This window comes from Rhinoderma darwinii, chromosome 3 (assembly GCF_050947455.1).
Source record: "Rhinoderma darwinii isolate aRhiDar2 chromosome 3, aRhiDar2.hap1, whole genome shotgun sequence".
NCBI classification, from domain to species: Eukaryota; Metazoa; Chordata; class Amphibia; order Anura; family Rhinodermatidae; genus Rhinoderma; species Rhinoderma darwinii.
The window spans coordinates 257,764,242-257,785,286 of record NC_134689.1 but is presented as its reverse complement, the minus strand read 5'-3'; the positions used below and the strand labels follow the sequence as shown (position 1 = coordinate 257,785,286).

At 43.6% G+C, this 21,045-nt stretch overlaps 1 protein-coding gene across 1 annotated transcript in view; it reads left to right on the top strand.

Annotated features, from left to right (window-relative positions):
- The window catches only part of TRIP4 (thyroid hormone receptor interactor 4), a 47,231-nt gene extending 36,574 nt beyond the window's left edge, over nt 1-10,657 (top strand). The window contains exon 13 of the mRNA XM_075857831.1: nt 10,437-10,657. Coding sequence (XP_075713946.1) covers nt 10,437-10,540 — 104 coding nt within the window. The 3' untranslated portion in view covers nt 10,541-10,657. The remainder of the gene's footprint in view (nt 1-10,436) is intronic.
- Nucleotides 10,658-21,045: the final 10,388 nt, after the last annotated feature.

The window sequence follows — 21,045 nt, the reverse complement described above, 5'->3', positions numbered from 1 at the left end:
CCATTACCACACTAGGGACACGTGGGATATTTCTAAAAACTACAGAATCTGAGCAATAAATATTGAGTTGCGTTTCTCTGGTAAAACCTTCTGTGTTAGAGAAAAAAAAAAAAGGATTAAATATCAATTTCTGCAAAAAAAAAAAGTGACAATTTCACCCCTACTTTTCTTTAATTCTTGTGAAACTCCTAAAGGGTTAAGAAACTTTCTTTATTGCTGTCTTGAATACTTTGAGGGTGCGGTTTTTAAAATGGGGTGATTTATGGGGGTTTGTAAAGTATAGGCCCCTCAAAGCCACTTCACAACTGAACTAGTCCGTGAAAAAATAGCCTTTTGAAATTTTCTTGAATTTGTGAGAAATTGCTGATAAAGTTCTAAGGCTTCATGCACAGGACCGTAGTCATGTGCACGGCCGTGATTTTCGGGTCGGCCGGTCACGGAGTGACAGCCGCGAGCCGCCCGCAAATCGCAGGCCGTGCACATGGCCACGGCCATTATTTTCAATGAGCCCGGACCGTAGAATACGGCCGTAATAAGACATGCCCCATAGGAATTAATTGGGCCGCAATGCTCCCGTGGATTTTCGGGGGAATTGCGGCCGCAAAAGCCCGTACGTGTGCATGAGGTCTAAGCCTTGTAACATCCTAGAAAAAGAAAAGAACGTTCAAAAAAACAATGCAAACAAAGTAGACGTATGGGATATGTGAAATAGTAATACCACACAAAATAGTTACTATCTGTTTTACAAGCAGATACATTTAAATTTAGAAAAGCTCTAATTTTTGCAAACTTTCTCTAAACTATGTTGTTTTCCTAAATATTACATTTGTCGGTAAATTTTTTTCACTAACATAAAGTACAATATGTCACGAGAAAATAATCTCAATCGTTTGGATAGGTAAAAGTATTCCAAGGTTATTACCACAGTGACATGTCAGGTTTGAAGAATTCGTCTTGAAGTCCAAAACAGGCGGTGTCCTGAAAGGGTTAAAAGATCTGCATTTGCTGTACTCCTCCGCATAAAGCTTAGTTTACTAATTGAAGAGATAATAAATCACATGCTAGTGTTCGATACAGACAAGTAAGCCGATTACCCCCCCCCCCCCCCCAAACGTGCTGAGAAAAGCAGCTGCAGCTCTCAGTATGTAAAGGCCTCAGGAAAATGCTGAACGTAAATGTATGCAGCCATTTAGACCGAAGAATGTTGAGGGACTTAGACTGCTATATTCAGTGTGCCCATATTTCATCTTGAATGTTGCAGTAAGAGATAAGGAAAGACATGTCATAAGTCTTGCTAAGCGTATTTGCCTCTTTTGCACCAGTTTAGTGGTGATTCTCCCTTAAAGGGGTTGTCTGGTTTTACCAAATTAATGTTATTTGTTTTGTATAATTAAAAGTTATAGTTTTCCAATATACTTTCTGTATTCATTCCTCACGGTTTTCAAGATCTCTACTTGTTGTTCAATAGGAACATTCGTTGTTTACTTCCAGTGGATAAAATCTTTGAGAGCGGCCTTCAGCGCGTCTGTATTGTTGGGTCTGATGTCTCATCTTTCGCTTGACAATACCCCATAGATTCTCTGTCGAGCTGAAGGCCGCGATCAAAGCAACCTGGGCTTCCATAACACCTCAGCAGTGCCACAGGCTGATCGCCTCCATGCCACGCCGCATTGATAACACCTCAGCAGTGCCACAGGCTGATCGCCCCCATGCCACGCCGCATTGATGCAGTAATTCATGCAAAAGGAGCCCGACCAAGTACATACATACAGAGTGCATATACCGTACATACATTTCAGTAGGCCAACATTTCGGTATTAAAAATCATTTTTGAAATTGGGCTTATATAATCTAATTTTCTGGGACACTAAATTTTGTGTTTTCAATATATGTTCGCCATAATAATAAACCTTAAAAGAAAAAAAAAATGCTGGAAATAGATCACTGTGTGTAATGAATCTATATATTATGAGTTTCACTTTTTGAATTGAATTACTGAAATAAATTAACTTTTTGAAGATCTTCTATGGGTATGTGCACACACTTACTAAAAAACGTCTGAAAATACTGAGCTGTTTTCAAGGGAAAACGGCTCCTGATTTTGACGTTTTTTTTTTTTTTTTTTTTTTTTTTTTTAAATATCCTTTTTATTGTCAGTTTTCACATTTTCTTACATACATTTCACGTAAGGGTTACATCATGAGTGCGCAGCACTCAACTGTCATGGAATTCACTTTGAATTAAATTCAACATAACATATAAACACATAAACATAAAAATAAAAACATGGCATAATTGTCGATCTTCAGATGGACCGAGAACATGACTCCCCCAACCCCGGCACGACCTAGATTATCAATGAGTTTCTACTTATCCTTTCTCCCCCAGCCGGTTCAAAGTTGCAACCCCCCTAAAGTGCCTGCCAAGAGCTGTGTGCAGTACCACTTTGTGTACTGGAAGGGCCTAACAATTTCCGCTATTTCGGCTGCTGTACATTGCAATTCTATGAATGTTTGCCACTTATCAAATAGCTTCTTGGTTCCCGTTTCCTTCCGCCTTTCCACCTCCACCCTCTCAAGAACCAATAACTGTTTCAGCCGTGACACAATCAACTCTAACCCCGGCGTGTCTGCTTCCAACCATTTACTCAGGAGGCATCTCAAGGCTACCAGTAAAATCGTGTGCACCAGCACGGGAGGTGATCTCACTCCTCGAGCACCCTCTTCCTCCGGCGGCCGCGCCTGATGGAAAAGTAGCGCTTGAGGCGTCATTGGGAGATTCGTTTTCCAATGATCCTTAATATATTTCTGTACCATTCCCCAAAATCGTTTCGTATGTACACACCCCCATACTCCATGCCACAAGCTCGTCAGTGGTGTTTTGCACTTAGGACAACTTGTAATGCGGTCAGGGAAAGATTGTGAGGGCAAGATATTAAAGCCATATATAGCCGCATGCATCAACTTAAAATAGGTTTCCCTCCAGCTCTCATTTATCACACTCTTCCGTACCGTCTCCCAACCCCCCAGTATGATCTCTCCTATACCTGGATCCTGAGTCCATCGTTCCCAGCTTTTAAAACTAGTCCTTAATTGCGGACGAACAAAGCCATCTCTCAATGCTCTATACATTCCTGAAATGGTCGCCCGCCCAGTTGTTGGACCTATGACCTCATCCAGAGTGTGCGAAGTAGCTTCCTTACTCAAATCCCTGAGCCTGGAGGTACAAAATGCTCGTACCTGAAGTACTTGCAAAAAATTGACCCTACCTGCTATGGGTCTAAGTTTAGTGTTGATTTCCTCCCCAGTTAACCACCTCTTTTCCTCTGTGTGCATAAGATCCCCTGCGTTACCAATGCCTGCCCTCCCCCATGAGGCAATTCCGTCCCCCTTGTCCATTCCCGGTAAAAACTCCGGATGGCCGCTCAACGGCATATATTTCGATACTAGGTGAGGTAACCCAAATTGCTTACGTACCACTTTCCAAGCTAGAACTGTATCTCTCAATACAATGGAGGTTTTGAGACGGCACGGAAGAGAAGCAATTCTACAATGTAACAAAGCTTTCAGGTTCCAGGGTGAGGCATAATCCCTTTCCAAATCCAAGTTGGAATAATTGCTCGTTTCATGAAGCCAATCTACTACATGGCGCAGAAGACAGACCACGTTATAACCCCTGACATTCGGAAAGTTCACACCCCCTTCTTTACCCATCATGAACTTGGTGAGCGCAATGCGCGATCTTTTTCCTGCCCATATAAATTTAGTGAATGAAGCCATCCGTTTCGAGACATCCACATGCTTCAGTAAGAGAGGTAGTGTTTGAAAGGGGTATAGCAATCTAGGGAAACTAACCATCTTGATCAGATGGCATCTTCCCAGGAGGGACAACGGCAATTGGCCCCACCTAGTGAGTTCCGCTTGTATTTTTTTAATTAACGGGGTATAATTTAAGCCATACAGAGTGTCTGGTACCCTCCCTATTTTGATACCCAGATAAGTAATGCAATGCTCAACCGGTGATATCCCGCAACCCAAAGATTGCCAAAAGGTCTTAGGCAATGGCTTGCCCAACTCCAGCAGTTCGCTCTTAGCTATGTTGACTTTATATCCCGAGCATTGCCCAAATTCCTGCAAAAATTGAAAAACCTTCCCTAAATGCTCCTGAGGATTTGACATGAAAAGTATGACATCATCAGCGAACAGGGCTAATTTCACTTCACCAGACCCCACTTGAATGCCTCTGAACATATCCGATTCCTCCAGGAATCTAGCCATAGGTTCCAATGCTAGATTGAATAACAGGGGCGACAGGGGACAACCCTGTCGTGTTCCTTTATGTAATTGGAAGGGATCTGATAGGAACCCTGAGGAGTGAACACGTGCTTGCGGGCTATTGTAGACTCCCTTCAGGAAGACCCGGAAGTCTCCCTGAATGTTCATTTTGTCTAGCACCATCCCCAGCCATTCCCATTGTATGTTATCAAAGGCTTTCTCTGCGTCTAGCGCTAAAAGTGCCGGCCTGGTACCTGGCTGGGGATCGTGCCTGACTGTTTCTAGCACCGTCAATACCTTGCGTATATTTGTCACTGCTGCCCTGCCCTTTACAAATCCTACCTGGGATTTTCCCACCAGTATGGGTAGATACATAGCCAGTCGATTGGCTAAAATTTTTGTGAGCAATTTCTGATCTTGGTCTATCAGCGAAATGGGACGGTACGACCCCGGGTCAAGAGGATTCTTCCCCTTCTTGGGTAACACCTTTTATATGCACCACCTTGGCCTCTGCTGGTAAAGCCCCCGTTCCTAGTAAAATATTATAGTATGCCACCAAGGTAGGGCTGATTTCTTCTCTCAGGGATTTGAAAAACTCCCCTGTGAATCCATCCGGACCCGGAGCCTTTCCGTTAGATAAGGTCTTAATGGCGCTCCAAACTTCCTCTACTGTAATCTCTGCGCTCAAGTGACCATTCTGCTCCTGTGTGAGCCCTGGCAGCTTCACCTACTCCAAAAATTCCCTCCCTTTTTGGAGATCTATGGGTGTTTCTGAGTAAAAGGCTTGGTAGTATTTACTTAATATGGTGTTGATTTTATTTGGGTCTGAGGTAGGAGTTCCGTTTGATTCTTTAAGTGTTGAAATATGCGCCGGTGCATACCTCCCCTTTGCTAATCGCGCTAACAGTTTGCCCGCTTTATTGCCGAAACGCATTAAATCGGCATCAAATTGGGACCGGTAAATACTCTCTTTTGTCTAACCATTGATCAAACTGTCGCTTGGCTTCCTTCCATTCCTCCCCCAATGACAGTGATGGAGAGTGTAGGAATGCTGTGTACGCACACCGTAATCTGTCGCTCGCTGCCTTGTAAACTTCGGTCGTCTTACGCTTAAGGTTAGGCATATACTGCATGATTTTCCCTCTTATTACCGCTTTGGCTGTACGCCAGTACAATGACGGTTCCGAGCGATGCGCTACATTATCCCCATCAAATTCCATCCACCACCCCTTAAGCTTTTGTGTAAAACCCTCATCCTTTGCCAGAAAGGCGGGAAACCTCCAGATAAAATCCGTTCCTCTAGCTACTGTGTCGGCCAAGGTAATGGTAACCGGAGCATGGTCCGAAATAACTAGATCTTCAATTGCCGCTTCACGTAAACGCCGCGACAGTGCGTCACTAACTAACAAGTAATCAATACGCGACCATGACTGATGAACATGGGAGAAATCTGTATATTCCCGCGCATCTGGATGTAAACTCCTCCACGCATCTATTAGGGCCGTGTGTCTTAAAAAGTCGGGCAAGATCCTATCTCTGCTTCTCTGCGAACTGGTCCCTGCGCTCCTATCCTCCTTTGAAGACCTTACGGTGTTAAGGTCTCCCCCTAGAATCAAAAACCTAGTGCGATCCTGCTGGAGTTGGGTTTCCAAATGACCAAAAAAACCAGTATTAACCGTATTTTGGCCATACACATTATGAATACTGATGGTTTCCCCTGCATGCTCCATCACTAGATGGATCCAACGGCACTCGTCATCCCGCTCTTGGGACACCAGTGTAAACGCAAAGTTTTTATGTACCAGAATTATAACTCCCGCCTTTCCCTCCCTTGCCGACGAGCCAAAAACCTGACCCACCCAGAACTTTTGCAAATACTTAAACTCCGGCTCGGTAAGGTGAGTTTCCTGTAATAGGGCCACATCAGGATGCAATCGTTTCATGTGTCTTAAAAGTTTGGTCCGTTTCTGTGGGGATCTCAGCCCTTTAACGTTCCAAGAAACTATTTTCATGTTATTGGGCCGTGCTTAAGATGAGCTAAAGTGCCTAAAAGTCGTGCGGAGTTCGGGGAGCCAGATCCGTCTTTTTCCAATAGCCATGTACAAACATTAACATCGTAACCAAAACCTGGCTTGTAAGCCAGAACCAACAAGGCCGACTGGCCCTTATCTAACAAAACCATAAAATCACCTGCGGCAAGGGTTAGCAGTCCCTTAATACCCACTGGTGTATGTGACTTCACTTTTTTCTGTTATGCCAGAACGCGCCCCTCCCCCCCAGCCTGCCTATATGACTCCTTCCATGAAGAAGTAACACCTGCCCTTGCCCCCTCAGTACCTCTTTGTCGCCTGTGCACACTTTTATACATGCCCTTATCATCCCTTTGACAGCCTAGATTCCTTTAGGATTGCATCCTCCCATATCCCCATGCACCTTGCTTCGCCTCAATGTTTCCCTACCTCCTTTTCCCATATCTCCTACCACAATGTCCCCCAATCTGCCATTGTGACCGATAACACTAATCCCTTGCGTGGGGGAGGCATTGTATCATTCCCGGTCGGTCCCTCCCACAAGGAAAAATCTCAGATCCTAATCTAGCTCCCTCACTAATCTCCTGTATTGAAAATGCAAGGAAATATCAGAATGCAGACATTTCAACCTTGATAACATTGTAACATTATAACAATAGGTCAATTGTTGACCGGTACAGAGTGCCGTATAAGACCACTGAATATCTCCCTCAATAACTTTCAAATTATCTGTAAACTTATCTGTAGCTGGTCGGAATCTGCAATTGGTCTACAGCGTCCACAAAATCATCATCACATCAGCTTAAATAAACTGCTCCAAAAAGGACTTCGTCCGTCAATCAGTAGACGTGGATCGGGTGCGGTCCCGCGTTCGCCTCTGCGGCTTCGGAGAGTCCCCTCCATTTCCGGCTCGACCCCCCCCCGGGAACTTCCAGGTGTGGGCATCAAAGCCTCTGCCCAGGTTCGCTCCATATCTAGTCGGTTCCTTTTGGCCTCTCTCGACTTGCGACTTGGATTATGTACTGGACTGTGACGCTCCTCCTGGTGCGGTCTGCGCCTACAAAGCTCCTCAATTGCTTCCTCCGCTTCCTGTGGGGTGGTGAAAACCTTGTTCCGCCCGTTCTCTTGAAACACCCGCAAGATGGCTGGGTACTGCAGGTTAAAACGTATTCTCGCTTGGAACAGCGTGGTGCAGATCTTGCTGAAAGCCTGTCTTCGTTTTGCAACCTCCGCCGAGAAATCCTCAAAAAGAAGCACTTTCATGCCCATTATTTCCAAGGGACGCGATCTGCTGCGGAATGCTTTCATGAGTGCCACCTTGTCATTGTAATCCAGCAGCTTAAAGATTACTTATCTGGGACGAAGCGAACTGTGGTCGTCTGTTGCTGGGAGGTTTCTGGGGTCCGCCCCCACTCTGTGCGCCCTCTCCACCCGACATGGACGGGGAAGACCTAAAGCTTCCGGCAATGTCCTCTCACACACTCGTTGCAAATCAGCAGACCTCACCGCTTCTTTCAACCCCACCAGTCGCAGGTTGCTCCTCCTGGAGCGGTTCTCCAGATCCTCCACCTTGTCCCCCAACTGCGTAGTAACAGACAGCACCCCTCTAAGTTTGGATTGCAGCCGCTCATTTTCTTCCTCCAGCAGCGTCATACGCTGTTCTAACTCATCAGCTCTGATAGTGACTTGAGCCAGCTCCGCATGCACGCGGTTTAGGGAATCTTGCACCGTTTTTTCCAGCGCCTTTTGCAGTTCTGGCGCTATCTGCTTGGCTACTTCACGGGCCAGGGCTACATAATCCATGGCTGCAGGAAGAGCGGACATTACGTGCTCTGTCGGGCTTGAAAGCTGGGACTGATGGTGCTGCAGCGCATCTTCCTGTGTGTATAACAGGGTCGCAGTGGCGGGAAGCGCCGCCATCTTACCTCCCTTTACCACTGCCGCGGCTGATTCCTCCACGGCTGGCTTGTGAGGAGGTACCTGTCCATACAGGCACCACCGGTGATGTTTCCGTGTGCAGGGCTGGTGACTTCACCGCTGATTATCGTCGCCTTAGCGACTATTGCGAGCTAACAGGCTGGACGGGAGCAGGAGCTCAGTCACTCGCGTCCTGCATCCCCAGCGCCGGAACCGGAAGTCACGTTTTTTTTTTTTTTTTAAGCAAACAGTGTTTTTTACGGCTGTTTTTGGAGGGGTTGTTCTATAACGTCAATGAAAAACTGCAATAAACGTCTCGAAGAGACATGCACTATTTACGTGCTGTTTTTTCAAAACAGCCGCGTAAAAAACGCCCCGTCGGAACAGCGCTGTTTTTCCCATTTGAAATCATTGGGCAGATGTTTGGAGGCGTTCTGCTTCCAATTTTACGGCCCGAAAATAAGCCGTGTGAACATACCCTCATTCATTGAGAAGGACTGGTAAGGACAGTGCATTCGGAAAGTCCTCAGAACCCTTCACTACTTTCACATTTTGAGGCCTTGTGATAAAATAAACATTTCCCCATCATTTTGCACTCAATATCCCATAATGACAAAGTAAAAATAGAATTTTATTAATCTTTCCAAATTTATTAAAAATGAAAAACTCATTTCTCATGGACATAATAATTATTCAGACACTTTGCTATGACACTTGAAATTTAGCTCAGGAGGCCTCTCCCTTCTATTTGAAATGTTTCTACACCTTGATTGGAGTCCACCTGTGGTAAATTAATTTGATTGGACATGATGTGGAAAGACACACCCCTGTCTATATAAGGTCTTACGGTTGACAATTCATAGAGCCAAAACTAAGCCATGAAGAGGAAAGAACTGCATGTAGAGCTCAGGGACCGGATTGTGTGGAGGCACAGATCTGGAGAAGAGTACCAAAAATATCTTCTGCATTAAAAGTTCCCAAGAGTACAGTGGCCTCCATAATTCTTAAATGGAAGAAGTTTGGAACAACCAGGACTCTTCTTAGAGCTGGCCATCCCATCAAACTAGGTAATCGGTAGAGATGGGCCTTGGCAAGAGGTGACCAAGAACCCAATGGTCACTCTGGCTGATTTCCAAAGATCCTGTGTGCAGATGGGAGAAACTTCCAGAAGGTCAACCATCACTGCAGCACTCCACCAATCTGGGCTTTATAGCAGAGGGGCATGAAAGAAGCCTCTCCTCAGTAAAAGATGCATAAAAGACTGCCTGGAGTTTGCCAAAAAAAAAAGCACCTAAAGGACTCTTGAACTGTAAGAAACAAGATTCTGTGGTCCGATGAAACCAAGATTAAACTTTTTGGTCTCCATTCTAAGTGTCATGTCTGGAGGAAACCAGACACTGCTCATCACCTGCCCAATCCCTACAGTGAAGTATGGGGGTGGCAGCATCATGCCGTGGAGGGTGTTTTTCAGTGGCTGGGACAGGGAGACTGGTCAGGGTGAATGGAGCAATGTACAGAGAGATTCACCTTCCAACAAGACAATAACCCTAAGCACACAGCCAAGACGACATAGGAGTGGCTTAGGGACAACTCTGTGAATGTCCTTGAGTGGCCCAGCCAAAGCCCTGACTTTAACCCAATCGAACATCTCTGGAGAGACCTGAAAATGTCTGTCCACCCAACCTGACAGCGCTTGAGAGGATCTGCAGAGAAGAATGGCAGGAAATCCCCAAACACTGTGGCATCATACCCAGGAAGACTGGAGGCTGTTATTGCTGCCAAAGGGGCTGCCACTAAGTTCTGCTTAAAGGGTCTGAATACTTATGTCAATGCAATATTTTAGTTTTTCCTGTTGAATAAACTAGCAAACATTACTAACATTCTGTTTTTCCTTTGTCATTATGGGGTATTGAGAGCAGAATGATGGGGAAAAACGTGAATCTTTTATTTTAGCACAAGTCCTCAACATAACAAAATGTTAAAAAATTTAAAGGGTCTGAAGACTTTCCGAATGCATTGTATGTGACAACTGCACGGGGCCTCGGCAGTTGGAATGTATATAGCCGTATGACTGTCGTAAAGGGGTCAATCTTATTGTTCTAAAAGAGAAATTTAGAACCTCTTGCATGTCGTACATTTGCATTCTCACAAATGTTTTGTTTGCACCTTTTTTGTATCCATACCACATTATAATAATTTTTATTTTTATTCCTAGGGAAGCTGGATTCTAAAATTCACCAAGGTGCCAAGAAAGGATTAATGTTCATGAAAGAGAGAACAGGACAAGCTGTGGAAAGTGGCACAGGATTCTGCAGATGAAGGCTTTACCATAATGTCTTTCCAGAATGTAATTTCTGAATATTGTTTGCTCTAAACTTTGATTTTGGATTTGTGAACACATTTCAAAAATATAATAATAAAGAGCTATTTATTTTAGTTTGTACACTTGTTAAACTGGATCAAGACATCCATACAGTCTGGTGCGTTACAGACAGGATCTCTTGCCCTACAATGTGCTATTTTTGGAATTTTCTGTGTTTTAACATTTTTTTCTTCAGACGTGAAGGGGTTACATATTTCAGACAATCCATATGACCTATGAGGGAAAGTTTAATTATTAGTGTTCCCAAGCAGGGTTTTCTATTATCTTAAGCCAAGACCATAGACAAATATTGCAACACGTAATAATATTACAAAAAAACTCTACAGATCTGCTTAATTTTCACTTAAAATGATCGCGATACAGCATTAATATTGCTGACCTCCACAGGACTGTGGCAAGCGGAATATAAAAACCACATAAGGTCAGATTTTACACTCAAATGATCCAGCACAAAGACACAAAAAAAGACCAAAATGTCGACTAAAGACACGACTAAATTTTTATTTATAGGTTTTTTTTTCATAGTTGTAATACATTTTATAGTTTTGTCTAAAGAAGCCGGTATAGGAATCTTGGGATTGCCGGTTTTCCATCACAATAATTTATATATAAAATTTAAAAAAAAGCTTTCGCACCCAATATGAAATTTATGAAACCTAGTGCAAGGCAAAAGTGGGGCAGTTACTTAGGCCCCATGCACACAAACGTAAAAACACCCGTAATCACTGGCTGTAATTACGGGCCCGTAGACTTCTATTGGCCACGGGTACTTCCCCGTATGCTTACGGGAAGGTGCCCGTGCCGTTGAAAAGTATAGAACATGTCCTATTTCAGGCCGTAATTACGCACGGGCAGTCCCATAGAAGTCTATGGGGCTCCCGTAATTGCGGGTGACTACGTGTGTGTGCACCCGTAATTACGGGAGCATTGCTAGGCGACGTCAGTGGATAGTCACTGTCCAGGGTGCTGAAAGAGTTAAACGATCGGCAGTATCTCTTTCAGCACCCTGGACAGTGACTTCCGATCACAATATAGATGAAGGTGTAAAAAAAAAATAGAAGTTCAAACTTACCCAGAACTCCCTGCTTCTTCCTCCAGTCCGGGATGACGTTTCAGCCCATGTGACCGCTGCAGCCAATCACAGGCTGCAGCCGTCACATGGACTGCCGCGTCATCCAGGGAGGTCGGGCTGGATGTCGAAAGAAGGACGCGTCACCAAGACAACGGCAGGGTAAGTATGAATTTCTTTTACTTTTCCTACGGAAAGGGCTGCCCCTTCTCTCTATCCTGCACTGATAGAGAGAAGGGCTGCCGATTAGTGCAGTGCAATTTTGCAGCGAAAACGTGCCCGTAAATACGAGTGGAATACTGGTGACACCGGACCCGTATTTACAGGCACTGGTCCGTAAATACTGGTGCAATACGGGTCGAATACGTGTGACCAAGGACCCGTATTTACGCCAGTATTTACGGGTGGAAAAAAATAAGTTCGTGTGCATGAGGCCTTAGTCATATAGACTTGTAGGTCAGTGCTGTAATTTTCCAAAAACCTCAAATGAAATCTAGAAGCTGAGTGGTTGCTATTGACAACTGCTTTTGCACTACTTTTTATAAATCTCCCCCGTTGTCTTGCTGAATAACAAGTTCTTTACTGTGGCATTTTGGTCCATTGCTCAATGTCTTTCAGCAATATTCTAAGAACTAGGATCTTTTTACACATTGTACACGAAAAACGTAAGGCACAAACGAGATGTGAAGCGGGCCTAAGATCACCATGTGCAATGCCAAGCGTCGGCTAGAGCACGTCACCACGTGAAAAATGTGTTCTCTGCAGGAATGCATCACATTTCACTCTATGGCAGTCTGATGGACGAATCTGGGTGTGGCAAATGCCAGAAGAAAGCTGCCTACCAAAATGCATAATGCCTACTGTAAAATCTGTTAGATGAGGGATAATGGTCTGGGGCTGTTTTCAGCTTTGTGCTCGACCCCCTATTTCCAGTGAAGGGCAATGTTAAAGGAGGGTCTTTGACTTAGACATTCCCAGGTTGGAGGGCGACGCGTCTATCTTAAATCTATGGCAAATTCTGTGGTGCGAGTCATCCTTTATATTCACAGCGGTTGGTGCGTACTGATAGGTGACACTAAAAAATGAATTGCAAAGTACTGACCTAAATGCGTAGGTGTAAATGAGGCTTTACACAATTTTCATTTATTGATATACTATAAACCTAAACCCATCTGAATTAGATCCAGGTTAGATGTTACACACTGAGTATACCTTGCTGCTCTAATATAGTCTTGATATGTTGCAGTTCTGCAAACTTTATTACAAAAACCAAGCTTCTGTATCTTTCTACAGAAAAAAACCTGCAACTTTTGGTGCAATAGTGCCGTTTGGATTTCATAAAATTAATATATTTCCCCAATCGTTTTATTCCTAATCAAAGTGAACGGGAAGTCAGAACTTCCTAAATTAAATCTGACTGCAGCTCTATATATTATGCCAACAACCACCCCGTGTGAACCCGTCCTAACCGCTACGTTTTCTCATCTCGCAACTGATTTTGCTGCATTCAGTAAAGTGAAGCAGCGGCACTGCAGGAATCATTTACATATATAAGAGATTGCTACATTTATTAATAAAATGATTGAAAGCAGAAAATAAAATGGTCATTTCAATGAATCAACAGTCGCTCACTTAAGAGTTCTCTATCAACAAGGTGGGCAGTTTTGTTAGCAGCATGAGGCAGAACAAGTTAATGTACTAGTATAATAGAGGCAGATTTTATAGACTTGAACATATAACCTCTGCCAGAAGACTATCTGAGAGCGGCCTTTACTTGGCAGCCTAGGACACCATATGTTAGAGACATCTGCTCACAGACACAACTAAACCTCTTAAAGGGGTATTCCCACAATCAACAATTCTCACCTATAAATGTCGTTTTCATTGGTGCAATTTTGGGGTACATACGACATTTTAATCACTTTCTAGGGGAAAAAAATGATGGGAGGCAAAATTACCAAAAAAAAACAGCAATTCTAGCAGTTATTTTTTTTATTGTGTTCAACCTGCAGGTTAAAAAATTGTTCTAGTGTAATAAAATAATTCAGACTCTTAACTGACGCGGCCATACCATTTATTTTTTCCATTACTTTAGGGGAAAAAAGGGAGTTGTTTTATTTAGTACATTTGTAAAAGGTTAAACAATTTTTTACCTAGTGATCCCCAATCTCGGCTGTTCGAGATGGGTGTCAGCTGTAATAAACAGCTGACACCCGGTGTATGAAACAGGCTCAACCCATGAGCCCACTCCATGCTCCCCCTTACCGACTATGGCGTACAGTTACGTCAAATGTCCATAAGGGATTAACGTGAATGTCATATTGAAGAAAGTGAACTCAGAGCTCCTATGGGGAGTCACACAGCGGTAAGTCATGAGCCACTGGTTGGGCACCACTGCTCTCCAGTGTAACATCTGGCTGTTGCGGTAATTTGTCAATAGCAAAATACATGAATATTGTAAAGTACGCTACAGTAGGTAAACCTCTGAAAGGGCTGTATTGCTTTCAGGTGGTTGTCTGATGCAGGGATAGATCAATTGCTGTAGACTTTAGTAGACTGTTTTATTTATTTTTTAATAGCCAGACAATAAGAACTCCCATCTATGGCAGTAGAAATAAAAAAAATAAAAAGTTAAAAAGTATTTTCCAGTAGCAAAGTTAGACCAGAGGATTTTCCCAGCCCTGGAATAGATTTAGAGTTTTCTTCTCGGGTGACATTGCAAATGATTTGACTTCTTTTCATGGTGTGTAATGTAGAACTATTGAGCTTTAAGTATACGGGCAAATGAGCATCTGACAGCACAATAATGATTTCATGATCTCTCTAGGGAATTTTCATTCTTGATATAGATCAAACCCTGGGCAGACTCATATTTCAGTGTAGTGAGCAATACTGTAATCCTTATTTGATCAATAAACTTCTGCCTTGTACTTCTCGAACACTGTTCATACACAAAGCAGGCAACGTACCGCTACTCAATCCAAGAGCCAGCTATAGATTCAATCCGCATCTCTCAAAACGATTTGAAATGAAAACAAATGTTTTCAGCAGATTGTAATAGGACAATTTCATTGGGTGAAAGAGTAACAACTTTTGACACTTCAGAGTGACACGGCTATGGCTGGGTTCACAGTGTGTTTTTCCCCTACGTTAGGCATGAACGTCGGGAAAGACCCAGATATATGCGGTAAATGTCTCCATGGGGTCCATTGGTTAGACGGAGGCCAAAAGATTATTCTTTTGGCCTCCGTCTGACCAGTATACCGCAAAAACAAATAGTATTGAATAGCGTAGTAGACTATGCTATTCCATCCCATGGTATGCTGCAAAAAACATGTTTCCTTAATGGATACGATATTAGCACATGGGTTATGGATGCCAACGTATCCACTACAGGTATCTGTTTAACGAATACGTCATGAGTTTTTGGATAGTTTTTATCACTGATGCATAAAACAGATGCCTAACAGAGGCAGCTGTCACCCATAAGCTATTACGGTATACATTTAATGGATATGTGATGAAAAAGCTCACAACGTATCTGTTAAATGAATATCATATAGGCTATTTGTGATGGATGACAAACTATCGCATTCGTTACAGCCTCTGTTTAACGTATATGTTAAAACGACAGATACTACTACTACTACTCTTAATTGAACATACTATTAGTTTTGGCCTCAAAAACGGGAAAAAAAACCTGATCAAAACCTGAATGTGTGAATATACACTAGGAAATACAAGCAAAAACTGCGCTGTGAACACAACTTCAGACGGCAGAACCATTTTGATGGTTTATTGCAATTATTTACATAGGATGCATCCTGGACGCTTTAATTCCACACGGAATGAATGTCTTCCATAGCGACTGCTGAAGTAACCTACGGAAAGTATGTTCTACTTGAAAACATACACTACATAATCAGAACCCTAAGGCCGGGTTCCCACGTAGCGTAAACGACATGGCCTGCAATGTCATCCCCGGAGGCCGGACTACGCGGAGAGAAGAGGGTGCGGGTAAGCATGGACGTTTTTTTTGTCCGCCAGCTCTGCATTCCGCAGTGGAAATTATGTCTGTAAAACATTGACGGAGCCACAGAGCTTAGTGACGTTTCATTGTGAGGATTGGTGAGGGTACTAGCCGTTGGATATAGAAAAATCTGCCTGGAAAAAAACACTTTAAAGGGAATGTGTTGCTAGAAAAAAAATTTTTTTTTTTTAGTTAAACAGTTAGTGTATAGGTGATTAAACATTGTTCTAATTTTTTCACAAGTCAGGAAATATTATAAATTAGATTTTAATTTATAATATTTCCCAGCGCTGGTCACTAGATGGAGCAATTCCCAAAATTGCAGCATTGCATGTGGTAAAGCAACCACATTGCTTTATGCTGCAAAATTTGAGAAAACTCACTCGCTCTAGTGAGCTCTCAGAATCCCCCCTCCTTTATCCTGGCTAGTGCCGGGAGAAACGAGGGGATTGAACGGTCTAACCTCCTACACTGTGTGTCGCCATTTTTTGAGCGAATACACAGTGTAGTAGGTTTACATACAGTAGTAATCACACACTAAAACACGTACATACACAAACCTAACTTACCTGCTCCTGCCGCCGCCGATCCCTCCGGTCCGTCCGCTCCCTCCGCTCCAAGTGCACAAGTCCGCAAGCCGCGACCGGAAGTAGTAATCTTACTGTCCGGCCGCGACTTCCGGTCCACAAGAAAATGGCGCCGGACGTCGCACAGTTCTATTTGGACAGTGTGGGAGCGGCGCATGCGCCGTTCCCACACAGACGGCGTACACCATAGTGGATGGAACGGGCCCCGTTCGCATTCACTATGGGACTGTATGTGTAGTTAATCGACACATACAGAGATGGAAAAAAAAATGGCAGCCCCCATAGACAAGAAAAAGTGAAAAAATAAAAGAAAGTAAAACACAAACACACAAATAAATAAAAAAATGTTTAATAAAACACTAAAAGCAAATTGGTCTAAAAATTTATTTTTTCGTGACACTGGTCCTTTAAAGACAATTTTAATATTAAATCCTTTAAAATTTGGGCTAGACCAGCCGATATAATCCTGAAGATACCAGGCTAACCAAGTAGGTAAAAGCTAGATAAGGGTACCAATAGTGAGTAATATTCACATAAAGGTCAACTATTGTAGTAATGCCACATAATCCCAGCTCAAAACATACAAACTATCCCTACCTGGACTAATAGCAGAGTGTGCATTCACACTGAACTGAGATCTGATACCTAGCAGAGTGTGCATTCACACTCAATAGCGAAAACGTAACACCTAAGACAGCGTGCAATAAAACAACCAATAGTGACAAAGCAACACCTAAGACACAGTGTGCATTCACACTGCATTGAGCACCAGCACATAGTAGTAGTGTGCATTCACACCCATATATAACAGCCCAGCACCCATAGCAATTGTGTGCAATCACACTTGACATAGATTTAGCTCCTAGGACAAGAGTGTGCATTCACACTAGGACAAAATTAAACACCTTACGCGATTCTGCATCCTCTGCATCCTTTGTTTCTAAAGGACGTTTCTTCAGAGGTGTATAGTAAAACAGGGCAGATTAGCACATAATTTTTGGTGCACAATTTTCAAACCGCCCTATGTCTGCTAGAACTTTACTCTAAGGGCTTATTTAGACAAACGCGATATATGTCCGTGCAACGCGCGGGATTTTCACGCGCCTCGCACGGACCTATGTTAGTCTATGGGGCCGTGCAGACTGTCCATGAGTTTCACGCAGCGTTAGTCCGCTGCGTAAAACTCACGACATGTCCGATATTTGTGCGTTCTTCGCGCATCACGCACCCATTGAAGTCAATGGGTGTGTGAAAATCACGGGCAGCACACGGAAGCACTTCCAGGTGCCGCCCGTGATTCGCGCAACAGCAGTAAAAAGTATGAATGAAAACAGAAAAGCACCACGTGCTTTTCTGTTTACAAACATCCAAACAGTGTCATAATGATGGCAAGTGCGCGAAAATCACGCAGCCACGCATCATACGCGGCTGACACACGGAGCTGTTAAGTGCCTTTTGCGCGTGCAAAACGCACACGCTCGTGTAAATCCGGCCTAACAGCACGGCTCTGGTATTTGAATGCATAGCGTGCGACGGAACGCCGCCTAGTTAAGAACTAAGCCCTGCCCATCCAGAGGCTGGATTGAATCATGCCCCCAATCAGAAAGTGCCATATCAACAGATGCCATCCAGATCTATCCTCCCTGAGCATATTCAACGACGCCTAGCGTCACATTACCATGGGAACCTCGAAGCAGCTGAAAACCCACATAGAGGCTTACTCTGTAAAACAGGAAGCAATGTATTAGGGATGTCACGATACCAGAATTTGGACTTCGATACTTTGTGTAGTATTGCGATACTCGATACCAAAACAATACTTTTTCCAATAATAATAATAAAAAAAAGTTCTTCCGATTTTTCTATTTTCAGTAACCTGAACGCAAAATCTCTAACCTTATATCATTATAAATGTAATACTAGCCGTTGGATCCCCAACAGTAAACAAGTGATGGCTTATCCTAGAAAGATATACTACCTTATTTCTGTTCAGGGAAAAGATTCAGTATAACTAAATGTAAACAAATTGATGCTGATTTAGAATAGAGGGGCACCAGAAAGCCAATGATTATTTGGGTGTATTTACAGATTCTTGCCACAGAAATTTTTTGAAAATTAAATTTACCATGTGTGAACAAATCCATAGGCAGGATACAAACTTTGCATTTTGGTGCGGTTCATAGCCGTAACAAAACCACAGTGATAACCGCTGCAAAATATAATTTTACTCTGTAAAGGATCCACTCACGACTTTGGCAAAAAAATTAAATAAATCCAACAAGAAAGTACACCAAACTGCCCTGGGTGAACCTGGCCTTCCTCTCAGCTTTGCATATCCATTGCTGCACCTAATCTTAAAGGGGTTTTCCCATCAGAGACATTTATGACATATCCGCAGGATGTGTCATAAATGTCATATAGATGCAGGTCCTACCTATCTCTAGAACAGGGCCCCCTAAACCCCGTTCTAGCTTACTCGGCTCCGCTGCCTCCCAATCACTTCCTGGTTAGGTGGTTGGGAGTTACGGAAACAGCCGAGTGCTTACTGAGCTACGCTGTTTCCGTAACCCCCATAGAACGGAATGGGAGTTACTGAAACAGAGTAGCACGGCGATCTACACTGTTTCCGGAACTCGGTAGCTACGGAAACAGTACAGCTCGCCGTGATACGCTGTTTCAGCAACTCACATTCAATTCTATGGGAGTTGCCATATTCCATAAATGTCCAAGATGGGAAAACCCCTTTAGGCCCTGTTCACACTGAGTTTTTTGAAGGCAAACAGCATGCCTCAGAATTCCAGACTGAATTTTTAGGCAGATTTTGACCTGCCTGTACGCCATTTGCGGCGTTTTTCGACCGCGGCCATTGAGCGCGATGGGCAAAAAAACCGACGCAAAGAACGTTTTCTCTGCCCCCTATTAATGTAAATGGGAGGTCAGAGACGGAAACGCCCAACGAAAGGACATGTCGCTTCTTTTTCCTGCAAGCGGGAAAATAACTCCTCCACCTCCCATTGAAATCAATGGGTGGCGATTTCGGCCGTTTTTTGCCGTGCTTTCCGCAGCAAAAAAACTGTGTGTGAACAGGGACTTAAAGGCCAAGTTGTGCCTGGGCTCATTGGAAGATCCTCTGGTAGACCAGCCTGATCTTGCCTTGACCTGTTTTCCCTCCTGGGGGTCTCACTTGCTACAGCTTGAACATGCTAACCTCTGCATTAAGGGGCAGCAATGTAAGGGTATGTTCACACGCAGATTTTGTGCCACTCGCGATTTTTGCTGCGTTTTTCGTGGCGTTTTCTACGGCCGTTTTTGGAGCTTTTTTCAATAGTCTATGGAAAACGTCTCCAAAAACGTCCCAAGATGTGTCCTGCACTTCTTTTTCGCGGCCGTTTTTTTACGCGTAAAAAAAACGCTGCGAAAAACGCTCCGTCGGTACACAACGCCGTTTTCCCATTGAAATCAATGGGCAGATGTTTGGAGGCGTTCTGCTTTCCGATTTTTCGGGCGTTTACGGCCCGAAAAACAGCCGAAAATCTTGTTCAGCCTAAGGATATGTTCACACAAGGTCATTACGTCCGTAATTGACGGACGTATTTCGGCCGCAAATCCCGGACCGAACACCGTGCAGGGAGCCGGGCTCCTAGCATCATAGTTATGTACGACGCTAGGAGTCCCTGCCTCGCTGCCGGACAACTGTCCCATACTGTAATCATGTTTTCAGTACGGGACAGTAGCTCCACGGAGAGGCAGGGACTCCTAGCGTCGTACATAAGTATGATGCTAGTAGCCCGGCTCCCTGCAGTGTGTTCAGTCCGGGACTTGCGGCCGAAATATGTCCGTCAATTACGGACATAATGACCTCGTGTGAACATACCCTTAGGGTGCAGTCACAAGGCAGATTTTGTTGCATACATTTCTGCAACTGAAAATCCGTTCCATTCATCTGATCTGGGCTGTTTCTGCAGCAGGTGCATGAATTTCTGCTAGTTCCATTTTCATGAATGGAACGGATTTTCACTCGCAAAAAAAACACAAAAAAACTTTAAAAACTACCAGGATTTCTGTTTGTTCGTAACTTTGCCCTATAAATATTGGAATATAAAGTGATCAAAAATGTACATTTTTGGGGTGTGTGTCTCCAGTGGCACAACATATTTGTCACCGAAATGGAATATCTAGGGAAAAATTAAAATTTTTACCTTGCACCATCTGCAGTGCAATCATTTATGGAAAAGACCTATAGGGTTAAAATGCTCACTACACCCCTTAATAAATGCCTTGAGGGGTGCAGTTTCCATAGTGGGGGTCACTTGTCAGGGGTTTATTTTATTATTTCACATCAGAGCCTCTGCAATTGTGAACCAATACTTTGTAAATTGCCAAATTAGGCCTCAATTTCGCATGGTATTCTCTCACTCCTGAGCCTGGTCAAAAGTCCAGGCAAAAGATTAGTGCCCCATGTAGGGTGTTTCTAAAACCGGGAAACACTGCATAATAATTAGTGAGCGGTCTTATTATGGTGGCACAATCTGGGCACCACATATTGGCATATCTTTGGAAAAAATCCCATTGTTGATTTGTTGAGAGAATTAAAATTGACATGCTGCGGATTTAAATTCTGCACCACAGGTCAATTTATTAACGTTTACCCTGCATTTTTTCTTTCGCAGCGTGGGCATGAGATTTTCTTAATCTCATCCACTTTGCTGCTACTGTAAAAGTGCTGCGGAATTTCCGCACCTAATTCCGTTGTGG